Source organism: Nicotiana sylvestris, chromosome 9 (assembly GCF_000393655.2).
Source record: "Nicotiana sylvestris chromosome 9, ASM39365v2, whole genome shotgun sequence".
In the NCBI taxonomy this organism is placed as follows: Eukaryota; Viridiplantae; Streptophyta; class Magnoliopsida; order Solanales; family Solanaceae; genus Nicotiana; species Nicotiana sylvestris.
The window spans coordinates 162,396,362-162,412,519 of NC_091065.1; the positions used below are offsets into that span (position 1 = coordinate 162,396,362).

Here is a 16,158-nt window from a genome sequence, read left to right on the forward strand (position 1 = left end):
ACACATTAATTCCATGTATTGAGGCCAAGGAAGGGTCTGAGTCCATTGTCTATTAGGCTTTTGAAGTGGTTGCTGTGGACCATGTCGAGGAAGGAAAGCCCATTCTGCATCCTCGTCTTTCCGCCACATCTGTAATTGTGGCTACGGTTATGATGAGACAAGGTTATGAGCCAGGAAAAGGTTTGGGGGCATCATTGCAAGAAATTTCAGAGCCTATTTCTCCGTTAGCCAACCGGGGTACTTTTGGCTTAGGCTTCAGGCCAACATAAGCAGACAAAAACAAATCCAAACACCGCAAAAAGAGTGGATAGGTCTTGCAATAGCCTATCCCTCATATTTTCTACACTTTTGTCAAGCCACGACTCCGAGAGGGTCAAAATTCCTCGGCGCATGCAAACATTGATGAAATTTGCCATGGCCTCAGCGAGATGTTTTCTGAAGTGAATATGATCCAGGCTGGTGAAAGCACTAGTCGTGCCGATGTGCAACTAATTGACCCAGACACCATGCTCACCAACTGGGAAGCAACTCCTCTCCCCACAAGGAAGGAGCCTTGGTAGTCTGCTTTTGTAGCTTCTTTTTTGTATTTTGGGTTACTTTCAGGGTTATAATCCAAATATCTCAGGATGATTGTTTTGTTTTGATGTTTACCCTTCTATCCTTTCGAATTCAATAAAATGCAGTTCAGCTTCCTATTAAGTTTCCTATCTTTTTCTTTTCCTAATTCCTGTCATTTTATTTTCATTTTAGTTTTGTTAATGCCGGCTTTAATAACATGACATGCATGCGGAATTCATGCCCAGATCTTGAAAAGCTGTCTAATATCGAAATAACGCATCAAGAGGTTGAATATGAGGAAGATGAGATTGTTGAGGAAATAAAAAGAGAGTTGGAACAATTTGAAAACAAGCCTAAGCTAAACCTCAATAAAACTGAGACGATTAATATCGGAAGTCCTGAAGAAGTTAGAGAAACAAAGATAAGCATTCACACTGAACAAAAAACCAGAGATATCTTGATTCACTTTTATTTGAATACAGAGATGTGTTTGCTGGGTCTTACGATGATATGCCGGGTTTAAGTGCTGATTTGGTGGTTCATAAGCTTCCTACATATCCTGGTTTTCTATTAGTCCAACAAAAGCAACAAAAAATTAAAACAAACATGAGCGACAAAATCAAAGAAGAAATAATGAAGCAACTAAGTGCCAATGTGGCCAGAGCTGTCTGATACACCACCTGGATGGCAAATGTTGTGCCCGTGCTAAAGAAGGATGGAAAAACCAGAGTTTGTGTCGACTATAGGGACCTGAACAAAGCAAGTCCAAAGGATAATTTTCCTTTTCCAAACATCCACATTCTTGTACATAATTGCGCAAAGCATGAGATCCAATCATTTGTGGATTGCTATGCTGGGTACCACCAAATTCTAATGGATGAGGATGATGCAGAAAAGACCGCTTTCACCACGCCATGGGGTACTTATTGTTACAGGGTCATGCCATTCGGTTTAAAGAATGTAGGGGAAACTTACATGAGGGCCATGACCACCATTTTTCATGACATAATGCACAAAGAGATTAAAGTATATGTCGACGATGTCATCATAAAATCAAAGACACAAGCTGATCACGTGTGTGATTTGAAAAAGTTCTTCGAACGGCTTCGTAGGTATGACCTTAAGCTTAATCCAGCCAAGTGTGCATTTGGGGTCCCATCTGGGAAACTCCTCGGTTTTATAGTCAGCCGGAGAGGCATCAAATTGGATCCATCTAAGATAAAGTTCATTTGAGATCTGCCACCCCCCGAAGAACAAAAAAGAGGTCATGAGTAGGTTGAACTACATTAGTAGGTTCATTTCTCAGCTCACAACCACGTGCGAACCCATCTTTAAGTTGCTGAAAAAGGATGCCGCTGTCAGATGGACAGACGATTGCCAAAAGGCTTTTGATAGGATCAAAGATTATCTGTCAAAACCCCCTGTACTGGTCCCACCTGAACCTGGTAGGCCTTTGTTTTTATATCTATCAGTGATGGATAATTCCTTTAGATGCGTTCTGGGGCAACATGATGCAACAGGTAGAAAGGAACAGGCAATATATTATTTGAGCAAGAAGTTCACCGATTATGAGGTTAAGTACACCCATTTAGAAAGGACATGTTGTGCCTTGACTTGGGTCGCTCAAAAGTTGAGACATTATCTTTTGGCCTACACTACTTACCTCATATCCAGAATGGATCCCTTAAAGTACATCTTCCAAAAGCCAATGCCCATTGGCAGGCTCGCAAAATGGCAAATCCTGCTCACAGAGTTTGACATCGTCTATGTCACTCGCACTGTGATGAAAGCACAGGCTTTGGCAGATCATTTGGCAGAGAATCCAGTTGATAATGAGTATATGCCACTTAGCACATACTTCCCGGACGAAGAGGTCAACTTGATAGAGGAAGTGGTTCCAGACGATCACCATGTATGGAAAATGTATTTTGATGGGGCTGTCAATATCAAAGGAGTTGGGATCAGGGCAATCCTCATCTCACCTATTGGACACCATTACCCTATGACGGCCCGACTTAGGTTCTTCTGTACTAATAATACGACAGAATATGAAGCTTGTATCATGGGTTTGAAAATGGTCATCGATCTGGATGTGCGTGAACTATTAGTTATGGGAGATTCTGACTTGCTTATCAGGCAAGCCCAAGGTGAATGGGAGACTCGAGACATCAAACTTATTCCGTACAGACAATGTGTGCGAGACTTGAGCAAAAGATTCAAATCTATCGAGTTCAGGTACATTCCCCGGTTTCACAACGAGCTAGCCGATGCATTAGCTACTCTAGCCTCAATGCTCCCTTATCCAGGCAACACTCATATTGATCCACTAGAAATCCAAGTTCGGAATCAACATAGTTACTGTAATACAATCGAGACAGAACGAGATGGTGAATCATGGTATCATGACATAAAACGATTCCTGAAAATAAGAGAATATCCAGAGCATGCCAAAAGAGATCAAAAAAGAACTATAAGGCGACTCGCCAGTGGTTTCTTCCTGAATGGGGAAATTCTGTACAAGAGGACCCTAGATTTAAACTTGTTGAGATGCATAGATGCTACAGAAGCCGAGCGGATAATGAGTGAAGTGCATTCAGGGGTATGTGGACCTCACATTAATGGATATGTTTTGGCGAAGAAGATTCTACGGGCAGGGTATTACTGGCTTACCATGGAGCGAGATTGCTTCAGATTTGTTCGCAAATGTCACCAGTGCCAGATTCACGGTGACCTGATTCACTCTCCTCCTTCGGAGTTGCATCCCATGTTATCTCCTTGGCCTTTCGTTGCTTGGGGAATGGATGTTATTGGGCCGATCGAGCCAAAGGGTTCAAATGGGCATAGATTCATTTTGGTTGCAATTGATTACTTCACCAAGTGGGTGGAATCCATCACTTTCAAAGCAGTCACCAAGAAAGTAGTGGTAGACTTTGTTCACTCCAACATCATTTGTCGCTTTGGTATCCCAAAGACCATTATCACTGATAATGCAGCCAAACTAAATAGTCATTTGATGAAGGAGGTATGCGAATAATTTAAAATCATGCATCGCCATTCTACCCCGTACCGACCAAAAGCCAATGGAGCAGTTAAAGCGGCAAACAAGAACATCAAGAAGATTCTTAGGAAGATGATTCAAGGTTCCAGGCAATGGCATGAAAAGTTTCCTTTTGCTCTTTTGGGATACTGTACGACTGTTCGCACATCTGTTGGCGCAACTCCGTATCTGCTTGTATACGGAACTGAAGCTGTAATACCCGCTCAAGTCAAAATTCCCTCTCTCTGAATTATTGTGGAATCAGAGATTGAAGACACTGAGTGGGTCAAGACCCGATTAGAACAACTGATGTTGATCGATGAAAAACAGCTAGCAACAGTGTGTTTCGGCTAGTTATACCAACAAAGAATGGCACACGCTTACAATAAGAAAGTGCGCCCAAGGCAGTTTGAGGTAGGCCAGCTGATTTTGAAATGCATCCTTCCGCACCAGATAGAAGCTAAAGGAAAGTTGCCCCGAACTGGCAAGGACCTTACATCATCAAGAAAGTGTTACCAAAAGGGGCCTTGCACTTGGTAGATGAAGAAGGACGGGTACCAGACATGACTATTAATGTAGATGCAGTCAAAAGATATTATGTCTGATATATACCCATTGTAGAATTTTCACGCATTGATTTTCTCAGATTGAAGTGGCGAAGGCTATCATTTGTTCGCTATTCCAAATAGGTGTCACCCTTTTTGTTAATCCTTTTGAGCCATATTTGTCTTCCTTGTTTCTCACTTCTTGGAACTTGTGTACTTGTAAAAAAAAAAAGACAAACAACAACAACAAATCTCTGAGTCATTGAACTATGTCCGACCTGATTCCGAAAGGATACGTAGGCAGCCTTACCCTGGGTTCGGTCCCATCAGAACAAAAAAATCCATATTCCCAATACTCCAAAACTGGGGCAAAAGTTTGTTTTATTTCACGGTTTTTTCGGTAAAAATGATTCCAAAAGTTGTAATTCAGTTCAAGGTTCATTTCGCCTTTTTATCTTTCAAGAACTTCTGATCGATATTTTTTAAGAATTATTGAAGTCCCCATGCCAAAGGCATTGGATAACCTCCCTCATACAGTATCTTAGTGGAAAAAAAAAGAAATGAGAGAGTCTTATCAGTGAAAACTCGTACGGACACTATAAGGCGATAGTAAGCAGAGAAATGAGAGTCTTATTGGTGAAAACCCAGATGGGCACCATAAGATGACAGTTAGTAGAGAAATGAGAGAGGTTAGTTAGCGAAAACCTGCAATGGGCGCTACTAGCCGAATAAGGGTCTTTGATTCTCCGACATAAGCACAACCAAGACAAATTCAAGATGAACATTTGCGGCGGATTTTGAGAATTAGACAGCTTAGACAAATCAGGAATCCAGTCCAAAATGCATGTCATGATTCATTAAAGTCGGCACATACCTCTAGATAAGTCTCTCTATTCCTTTTCCCGAAAGGGACACCTTTTGTTTAAGCACAGTTCTTTTTCGCTTCCAATTATTATTCTATTTTTACCCATAATTTTTATTTGAGTTCCCTTCGGTCTAATCCTGCATCAAAATCGAAGCAAAGAAAGGGCTGCAAAACTAGCTACAGCTTCCCCGTAATGTCGAGCACAATTTGGGGCATATATGGCATTGACGAAGGCACGAATCCATCTCTGATCTCATTCGATAAGACAAACAAAGTGTCTAAAAAAGAGCTGAAAAGGTTGCCTAAGCAAGACCTGCTTTATGAGAAACGTTGATGAGCATTACGGACACAAACTGATATTGGGGTAAGACAACTGAGTTTGATTTTAGAGAAAAATGCATTGCCTTAGAGACAAGGGTAGCGGTACCATGGACATCTGGGTATGAAACAGTTGGGGCAATATTGTGAAGCCAAGGTCTCTAGAAAATGATACAGAGCGGCATAACATCTTGGTACCACGCTGACAGAATCGGTTCTTCGACAGCAGTGGTCGTGAATCAAGCTACTCAGGGCATCAAGGCCACAAACCAACCACCACTTTAAAAACTCACAAGTTTTTCTTTGTTTAAAGCAGGAACAAAGTAGTGCAGAATGTCGGTCCTAAGTGAACGAATGTCACCAAACGTAAGATCCTTAAAATCTCCATTTTTTTTTATTTTCAGCATACATCACTATTGTTCACACCTCCTATTTTTGAAGCTTAACTCAGGTAGAACCTTTTCCCCTAGGGGGATCCAGCTCATAGTTTCCGGGTAGAAGTACTCTTCACTCAGGGTGTTTTCTGAAGCTTAACTCAGGTAGAACCATTTCGCCTAGGGGGATCCAGCTCATAGTTTCCAGGTAGAAGTACTCTTGACTCAGGGTGTTTTACGTAGCTTAACCCAGGTAGAACCATTTCTCCTATGGGGATTCAGCTCATAGTTTCCGGGTAGAAGTACTCTTCGCTCAGGGTGTTTTACGTAGCTTAACCCAGGTAGAACCATTTCTCCTAGGGGGATTCAGCTCATAGTTTCCGGGTAGAAGTACTCTTCGCTCAGGGTGCTTTACGTAGCTTAACCCAGGTAGAACCGTTTTGCCAAGGGGGATCTAGCTCATAGTTTTCGGGTAGAAGTACTCTTCGCTCAGGGTGTTTTACGTAGCTTAACCCAGGTAGAACCGTTTCGCCTAGGGGATCTAGCTCATAGTTTCCGGGTAGAAGTACTCTTCGCTCAGGGTAGTTTATGTAGCTTAACCCAGGTAGAAATGTTTCGCCTAGGGGGATCTAGTTCGTAGTTCCGGGTAGAAGTAATCCTCGCTTAGGTTGTTTAAATACAGTTTAACTCAGATCGAACCGTTTTGCCTAGAGGGATTCAACACTTTATCGATAATACATGGTGCTAATAGCCGATTCTATTTCCTTTCACTAAGAGAGGGTACCAGCCTATGATTACATTTCCTTTCAGTTGCACAAGGTACCGATCCCTGGTTAAACTATCCTTCGTTACCAAATTTTATCTCTTTCAGCTAGTTTATACTATTGTTTCTATCTGCCTTTTCAATAAATTAGATAATTTACAGATTTCTCTAATAACTCACAGAATTTTCCTAGTGCCAGACTGGGGTAGAAAAATTTTGTTCGTTGTTGTTTGTCTTTGATGGCTTTGCAGGCTCTGTCGTATAGCACAAGTGACGATTAAAGCTTGCAGTTTCAGTTTCTCATCAGAATAAAGAAATCCTTCGATCACAAGATAGTCGGAGTTTAGCTTTGATAATGTGTCAGCAGCCCAGCTTCTCAAGATTCATCTTCTCAAATTCTGATCCAGAAAGCAAGCCATCGAGATTGAGTCATAATCTTTTCTTCAAAAGAATAATCTTTTCTTCAAAAGAATTAAGATCCAATCTAAGGTCAACACAAGCGAGCAGGTCAAGAATCAAGATTTGACTCTAGAAGACACGTGGATAGGAATTTGTGTACTCTTAGTTTGCAGACAAATGTAGTGCTCTTCTCTTTTTCTTTTGATGTAAGAAGCAGTAACGGTAAGAGTAACAGCAACAGCAACAGAAGTCTTAACTCCAGTGTCTGGTAGTCCCACCTACCAAATTTTCCCATAACTACACTGACCTGATTCTTTTATAGTCAAGGATATGTAGGCAACCTCAGAAGCAAGGTTCGGTCACCACCTTTTTCAAAATGCTTCCACTAGAGTGAATGTGAGCAAAAAATTATCCATGGCATTTATTTGTCTTTGCACGAAAACTCTTCATGTTCTCGAGCAAAGAGGGGAAGCTGTAAATGGCTAATTTTCGCCTTATATATATATATATATATATATATATATATATATATATATAATATGTATATGGGTGTGTGTGTGTTTGTTCTTATTTGTGTATGTATAGGTTTTAAGAGTTGAGTAATGGTTTGATAAATGGGATAGGGTTTGGGCTAGTGTAATTTAATTAAAATTGTGCCAAAATTGGCCCAAAAATTGAGCCCAAAGAGCCCAAACCCGGTCCAAAAGGGGGCTGCCAAGAAGAGCTAAAAACGACGTAGTTTTGTCTTGAAACTACGTCGTTTTGGTTAAGTGACAAGATTCAATCTCATCCACCCTTCTTGATTTAATCCAACGGTCCTAGTTTGATCTTCATCCTAGGTATTTAAAGCCTAAAATCCCCAATAATTTGCCCCATTTCACCATTATTTCCTCTCTCTTCTTTCCCTCTCATCACTCTCTCTTCTTTCCCTCTCATCACTCTCTCTTCTCTCTCCCCCCAAGCCGCTGTCGCCGCCCCACCGCCGCATGCCAGAAATTGCCGCCGCCGGCGGACCACCTCCAAACACCTCCAAATTCACACCATATAATCTCCACAACTTCCTCTTTCCATATCTCCAAACCAAATCCTTCAAAAATCCCTCAAACTCCTTGAATCTTAGATCTAGGAAACTTTCCCGTCACGTTTTTCCCCAAATTATTGAAACTCCAACCACTACCACCCCACAATACCTACATCAATGGATAGAGCTTCTCAAGACCTAGCTATTGATGCCAATTTCACCCTGAAAATCCGGCGACCAAAATCCAGCCAAATTCCGGCGACCTCCCCGAACACCCTCTTTTGGCATACCACCATTTTTTCGGCCACTTGAATTGTAAAATGGTAAAATCCTATTCTTTTTCATGGCTGATTTTTTATTTTTATTTTTATTTTTCAGATTTTATTTTGTCTATTATTAATTATTTTAGCATTAGTTTTTGAAGTTTGAAATGTTAAATTTTCTGTTTTTGCACTTGTTGAAGTAGTAAAATAGTTTTGTATTGATAAACGTGAGGTAGTGAAAAATACTTAAGAGTATATGGTACTTGTTGGGTTGTTTATTTGCTGCTGAAGACTCTTTGAGTACAACACTCAAAAGTCAAATTGTTTGGTAAGAAAATGTAGATCTTTGGACAGTGTTTGAATAAAAGTCTGTCTTTGAATAGTGGAGAGCAGATTTGTTTGAAATACTTGACAAGATTTGAACCAAAAAGTCTGGCCTTTTGAATTTAAGAGCAGATTTTGTAGAAAAATCTGTCAAAAAGATTGATTTTTAATTTTTTGAAATAGCTGGTTGTTTTGATATATAGGGAGGACTCTATCACACTTCCAGGGGGGCATTTTTTATAATTGCTTTGTCACCAAAAAATAAAATTCAGCAGTTGAACACATGAAAAGTAAGCTGAAATGGTGAGCTTTGGGAGTGAATCTTAGAGTGCAAACTTTTAAAAAGTATAAGTCCTCTTTAGAGTTCGTTTCTGGGTTCCCTCTCTAAGTTTTCGGGTTGTTTTAACACGGATTTGCTGCTGGTTTTGCTGCTGGTTTGCTGCTGTTTTTATGCTGCTTTAGTTGCTGAACTACTGTTTATTCTTTTGCTACTAGGTAATCCTTTAAGTCTCGTAATGTACGTATTTTCAGCAATGGGAACAACTTGAACATGCTGCACCATTTAAATGTGTTTGATGTGATGAATAGTTTGACAACAAAAGAGCTTGTATGTTGTTGTTATGTATCAAGCATGTGATAATGTGAATATAGTCCTTCATAATACTTGAATATTGAGTTGTAAGTTTTTGAATGTGATATGTAAGTCGTTTATGGATTTTTTTAAGCATGTTTTCAAGCTATTATATTCGAGTAACAATGCTAAGTATGCCATGAATGACTTTAAGTGTATAACACATAGCATGAGTTCGTTTTAGTTGCTGAAATTTCACTGCCAACAAAGCTTGTAGGAATGCTGTGATAATATCTTTGTGAATCTTGCCATTTTGCCAGATTTGCAAAAATGGCTATTTTTATAAAGTGGGCGTTTATACAATTGTGACTATGTAGTTAATGGTCATGAACTCAAACTAAGTAAAGAGCTAAGATTGTATCAACTTTGGGCCTTATTGAATCAAAGATAAAAGTTGGCCCATTTACCTTTAAACAACAAAAATACCCCTTTTCTTCTATATAGCATTGGGCCAATTGAAATTTATTTTTTGGCCCATTTTAATAATAAATTCCAGCAGCCCAAAAGCTTCATACAAGCTGGCCCATTTTTGTTTAACAAGAAGTCAGCTCATTTCTTTTAAAATAGATAAAGTTGGTCCAACATTTATTTGCATAATTTTTCCCAACTATAAAGCTCGAAATAATAATAATAATATCAGATTTTTCTGCTATTTTAATTAACTAGTTTCCCTTTAATTAATTTAAACATTAGGCAAATAGTAGGTGCGCTTTAACTTCACGGACTCACTTGTGTAGCGTGACGCTTAACTTTTAAGAAGTTAATTCATCAATTTCATATCATATTCAATAGTTTTAATTAATTTATAAATCTTTTGTCATAATCACGGATTCGCTTGCGTAGCGTGGTAGTGACATTTAATAAATTTTCTGAAAAAAGAGGGTTAATGTTTCCTCCAACACAATTGCAGCAATTTTTCAAAAGTAAATAACGTGCTAACAATCGTCTGTCATGACTGCGGATTCGCTTGCGTAGCGCCGTTATGACTAAATAATAAATTTCGTCGATCACACATTCGCTTGCGTAGTGTGGTTATGACATCTTATTATTCAAAAATATTCTTTAATTTTTTCTAATAATCAAGAGATAAAAGAGGATAGGTAAAACATGAAAATAATATAAATCACAGTTTGTCCAAAATTAATTCAAGTCAGGTTTAAGTCAATAAAGCGTCCGTGCTAGAACCACGGGACTCGGGGAATGCCTTATACCTTCTCCCCGGTCAACAGAATTCCTTACCCGAACTTTATTTTTGCGGACCGATTAAAATAGAGTCAAACCTTCCTTTGACCAGGGATCCAAATAAATGGTGACTTGGAATACCGAAAAAATCAATTCTAAGTGGCGACTCTGAACAATAAAATAATCCCTATTCAAATTTTGTCACTTTAATTGAAAAAACTCTTTGGCCCATACACATATTATTATTATTTTGAGGGTTAGAAAAGGGGTGTGACACTAGAGACTAAATAGCAAGTAAACCAACATTAAAGAACAGGGTAGAGTCAAATTTAGACAGAATACAAGTTCATAAGACATGCTGATCCTAGAAAGGGGTAGGACATAACTAACAAGCTAGGTGGAACAATAGGTCAATTACATGTTGATCAGCAAAACAATAGATAGAAACAGATTAGGAATATGATAAATTAAAGCACTAGGAAACACATTGGTTTGAGAGCTTGAATTTAAAATCAAAATATACTAGTAAAGAGAGTAAACACAAGGTGGAGAACAAGAGAGTATAATAATTAGTCTTGGCTTGCAGCCGGCTAATTTAGTTACAATAGTAAGTAATAAAAGAAAGCATAAGAGCTTTTGAGTGTATGAGAGATGTGAACTAATGTGAGTTCGTGTGTCTGTAAGACTGTAGAAGAGAGTAATATATATAGTAGTTTGAAAGCTAGGTAAATAAGGTAAAAATCAAAATTATTCAGTAATTATAGAACTCAGAGTAAAATCAGTCCAAGTCTTCCCTTAATTAAGGGAATTAGTTCAAACGGTAAAGAGCAGGTGACAAGTAAGGAAAGAAATCATACATAGCTGGAGTATAACAAATAAGGAAAGACTTCAAACAGTGCAAGTATAGAACATGTAATTAGGGCTAGGTTCAGAAAGTCCTAATTAAAGAAACAATATTAAGAATCAGTAAATAATGTAGCAACCACATAATAAGGTAAGAAGATAATTTAGAAGTCGGAAATCAACACAGTATATCATCACATGAAATCAGTAGAGGGTATCAATCACAGAAAATCAGGGATTCAAAAAAAGTAGTACTGATTAAGGGAAATTAATATAAATTTCTATGAAATATATTCATGAGAAACAGATATTCAGACGAATCGAATGAACAAATCAGCAAAGACAAACTCATGATTATAACATAGTGTTAAAACTAGGGTTTTAACATAACAAAATGTGATTAAAAAGCAATTTTAATAGAAAGTCGTTTAAACATATGAGAATCAGAGAACAACATTAAAAGACCAGAGATATGTTTTGAAGAAAAGTTCCAGAGACCCTAATGGGAAAATAAAGCGACGTTTTAAGAAATCGAAAGGTTTTTCATAAAACAAACAAAAATAGTTTAGAAAAACCTCAGATCTAAGAGGTACAGGAGAAGAGATTAGAGTTTTCTAGAAAAATAACCCAGAAATAGAGAGACCGGCTTAGAAACCCATAGGTTTAGCCGGAAAATAAAAAGATCTTACTCAATCGAGCCATGGTGGCCTGAGAATGGTGAGGACAAGCCCAGGGGTGAGTGAACGGCCACTGGTCCCTTGAGGACCTCAGGATAGTAAGAGGTCTGGTCATTGGGAGGGGCCATTAGGGTTAGGAGTGGTGGTGAACCACCATAATCAACAGCGAGCAAGCAACGACGGGTGGAAGCCATAGTTAGGGCAGAGGGAGCTTGAGAGAGAATGAGAGGAGTGACGGCGGGTAAGGATGAGAGACTGCGGGTTTGGGGGGTAAGTCGGTTAGGTTAAATTAGGTAAGAACGAATCTGGGCCGTTGATCAAAATTGATCAACGACCAAGATTTAATCAGATTGGGTTGGGTAGATTTAGGAATTGGGCTTGGGGTATTGGGCTGAGTATGATTAGGTGCTTGGGGTGGTCTAATTACGCTAAAATTGAAATAGAATAGGCTATTTGTTAAATGCCCAATTCAAAGTAGTTACAATAATTTATAAAATAGCTAATTATTATAAAAATGAATTTCATGCATAGAAAATGGTTTTAAATGATTATATAGTATTTAAAAATACAAATGACTAATTTCTGGTGAAAAATAGCATAAAATTATATGCATAGGCTATAATTGCAACGTTATTGCAATTATAACCAAAAGGTGCCAAATTGGCTATTTATGGAATAATTTGGCCTTAGTAGGACCATAATTAAATCAAAAAATGCTTTTTAAAATCATTTGTGATGCAATTTTTTAATTATTTATTGGAAACAAAATACTGGACAAATTAATAAAATGTAGGAAAATTATGAAAAAATACCAATTGCTATTAATGCATGATTTGAATGTATATATGCAATTTCAAAATATTTTTGGGAAAAATTGGGTATCATCAGTTGCCTCTCTTTACTCGGAAAGGATGAAAGAGTTGTCGAGTAAAGATATGATGGCCAATTTTTGATCGAGCGAGATGGTTTGGGAGATTTAGGCCGGACCCTGGCTTCTGAGCTGCCTACATATCCCTAGTTTTATAGGAATCAGGCTGTATGTAGTTTCAGATTCGTCGGCAAAATATACCGGTGAAATCATCACAAAAACGGACGCAACATCTAGGGATGAGCGGATGAACGGTTTATGGGGGAGATCAGGTTTGATATAGTTGAGGGAACATGAGCGGGATCGCTCCAGCTAGGATAGACTTTGCTTGCTGGGTTACCTGAAAATAAGAATACTACAAGCATATATTGTGCATAAAATTTAAACATGATGCAGGTTCCCATTGGACTATGAAAGTTATCCTCGGACGGTTAGGGATGGCGTACTTAGACCATGATGTCCTGGGCCATGAAGTGTTTAGTGAGGGATTCGCAGCCATGAAATGACGTTCTCGGTCCATGACAAATGGTGCCTCCAAACCATGACGCCTTTGAATAATGATATGCAAATTTGAGGGATCCTCATGCTATGGCATGGTGTCTTCCTGCTATGAGGATGATGCCTTTTAGACTATGACGCCTTTGGATAGATTGGCGATATTTCAGTCCATGATATGCAATAACATGATGTTAATAAGACAGGGCTCAGTATTGTGAAATGGAGGGTAGAGCTTAGCCTGATCGAAAAGCAAATAAATAGTACTAGAAATAGAGCAATATTCGTGTGAAAAGGGACAATGCTTAGTCCCATGCGAATGTAGAGGCAGGGATTAGCCTCATGCAGATTTGGAGGTAGGGATTAGCCTCATGCGGATATGAAGGCAAGGATTAGCCTCATGCAAATATGGAGGCAAGGATTAGCCTCATGCAAGTAGGGAGGCAGGGATTAGCCTCATGCAGATGTGGAGGTAAGGATTAACCTCATGTAAATATGGAGGCAAGGATTAGCCTCATGCAAATATGGAGGCAAGGATTAGCCTCATGCAAATATGGAGGTAGGGATTAGCCTCATGCAAATACGGAGGCGGGGATTAGCTTCATGCAAATAGGGAGGCAGGGATTAGCCTCATGCAAATAGGGAGGCAAGGATTAGCCTCATGAAAATATGGAGGCAGGGATTAGCCTCATACATATAGGAAGGCAAGGATTAGCCTCATGCAAATATGGAGGCAGGGATTAGCCTCATGCAAGTATGAAGGCAAGAATTAGCCCCATGCAAATATGCGGGATAGGGCTTTGCCCCATGCAAAGAGCGAGTAGCAAATAAAAGTAGTATGTTTCTTAGATGGAGATATATTCGGTGTCTGATGGCCTGTTTGATAGCGAATTTGTTACTTGTATATATTTGCGGATGTTATCGCTACGTCAGATGTGCCTGCGTTCAAAGAAAAATTATATGTTTTGTGGGGGAGGGGGGAAGGTTGGTTCGTGCTTCTGTCGGCTGGCTTTGCTTTGCTCCGTTCTAAAAGCCTTTTCGAGTTTCCCTGGGTGACACCTAACTGTTATAGAAATAGAGTTTTCAAAAATATGCAATTATTGATAAAAATAGAGTTGTTTTAGAAACGTATTGATATATCAAGTAATTTTGATGAACTAGTGACTGTAGCACATCTCAAAGGCATTGCAGCTCTCTTATGTCAGAGTTTTGAGGGTTCTCCTCAAAATTCTCCCATAGTTTAGTAGATGACCCCTCGGCTATTTACGGATAATAGGCCTTGCTGAACCTTTTTTGAAATTTCCCTAGTTTATTAACTGATTACTAACTTTCTGGCATGCGATGGCGTCGACTGGACTTGCTCCAGAATTTTGAGGGTCCTCCTCAAAATTTTGCCCAAGTTTCTGATCTTGGGAGGGGAAATAGAAATTTTATTATGATATGACCGAACCCATAAGGCTGCCTACGTATCCCCTCTTAAACGGGAATCAGGTCAAGCGTAGTTCAATTACATCAAAAGAGGAAATGTAAATAATCTAAGCATAGTATCTCTTGACTGTGTCTGAATTGATTGTTTTTGGCTATATTTCTCCACCATTTCTGCAAGTATGAGTGCTCCACCTGCCAGCACCCTGTGAACCATGTACAGACCTTGCCAGTTGGGAGAGAATTTCCCTTTCGCTTCATCTTGATGTGGGAAGATCTTCTTCAGCACCAGCTGTCCTGGTACAAATTGCCTTGGTTTGACCCTTTTGTTGAAAGCTCTGGACATTCTGTTCTGATAAAGTTGGTTGTGACACACTACGTTCATCCTCTTTCCATTGATAAGGGCCAATTGCTCATAGCAGCTCCTTATCTACTATGCATCATTGAGTTCAGCTTCCTATATGATTCTTAAAGAAGGAATCTCTACCTCGGCTGGAATGACGGCCTCTGTACCATAAACCAACATATAGGGAGTTGCCCCGGTTGATGTGCGAACTGTAGTGCGGTATCCCAATAAAGCTAAATGTAGCTTCTCGTGCCATTATTTGTGGTTCTCTACCATCTTCCTTAGTATCTTCTTGATGTTTTTATTGGCGGCTTCTACGGCTCAATTCATCTGAGGTCTGTAGGTTGTGGAGTTCTCGTGCTTGATTTTGAAAGTTTCACACATGGCTTTCATCAGATCACTGTTGAGGTTGGCGGCATTATCAGTAACAATGGACTCGGGAACTCCAAATCGGCAAATAATTTGATCTTTGACAAAATCTGCGACAACTTTCTTGGTTACGGCTTTGTAAGATGCCGCTTCTACCTTCGTGAAGTAATCAATGGCTACCAGAATAAACCTGTGTTTGTTTGAAGTAGTGGGCTCAATTGGACTAATAACATCCATTCCCTAGGCGGCGAATGGCCAAGGAGAGCTTGTTGCATTGAGCTCGTTTGGCGGCACTTTTATCATATCGGCATGCACCTGGCATTGAAAGCATTTGCGTACATACTGGATGCAATCCGTTTCCATGGTCATCCAAAAGTAACCGGTCCTAAGTATCTTCTTAGCCAAGATGAAACCATTCATGTGTCGGCCACAAGTCCCGGCATGTACATCCTCAAGTAGCTTAGAAGCTTCCTTCGCGTCGACACATCTTAGCAAACCCAAATCAGGAGTTCTCCTGTACAAGTTTCCTCCACTGTGGAAGAAGTGATTGGACAATCTCCGGAGTGTGCGCTTCTGAGTGTGATCTGCATGCTCTGGATATTCTCCTTTTGACAAATACTTCTTGATGTCATGGAACCAAGGATTTCCATCTATTTTTTCTTCAACATGAGCACAATATGCCAGTTGATTATGGATCTTCACCGGAATGGGATCAATATAATTCTTATCCGGATGTTGTATCATAGATGACAAGGTGGCCAATGCATCGGCAAACTCATTCTGAATTCTAGGCACATGTTAGAATTCTATCTTCATGAACCTCTTTCTTAATTCCTACACATGGTGCAGATATGG

General features: G+C 39.4%; 1 protein-coding gene and 1 long non-coding RNA gene across 2 annotated transcripts; both read left to right on the forward strand.

The window, feature by feature from the left end:
* Positions 1–2,341: 2,341 nt before the first annotated feature.
* LOC138878528 (uncharacterized) lies at positions 2,342–3,592 on the forward strand. The gene has a single exon (XM_070158215.1). The coding sequence runs from the start codon at positions 2,342–2,344 to the stop codon at positions 3,590–3,592; it is 1,251 nt and encodes a 416-aa protein (XP_070014316.1).
* Positions 3,593–7,781: 4,189 nt separating this feature from the next.
* Positions 7,782–9,207, forward strand: LOC138877064 (uncharacterized). Its single transcript, XR_011402378.1, has 2 exons — positions 7,782–8,203; positions 8,963–9,207. It is a non-coding gene; the product is annotated as an uncharacterized lncRNA (long non-coding RNA).
* Positions 9,208–16,158: the final 6,951 nt, after the last annotated feature.

What these genes read in the sequence shown, in the direction of transcription:
- LOC138878528 (XM_070158215.1), top strand. Translation starts at nt 2,342, where the DNA reads ATGAAAGCACAGGCTTTGGCAGATCATTTGGCAGAGAATCCAGTTGAT.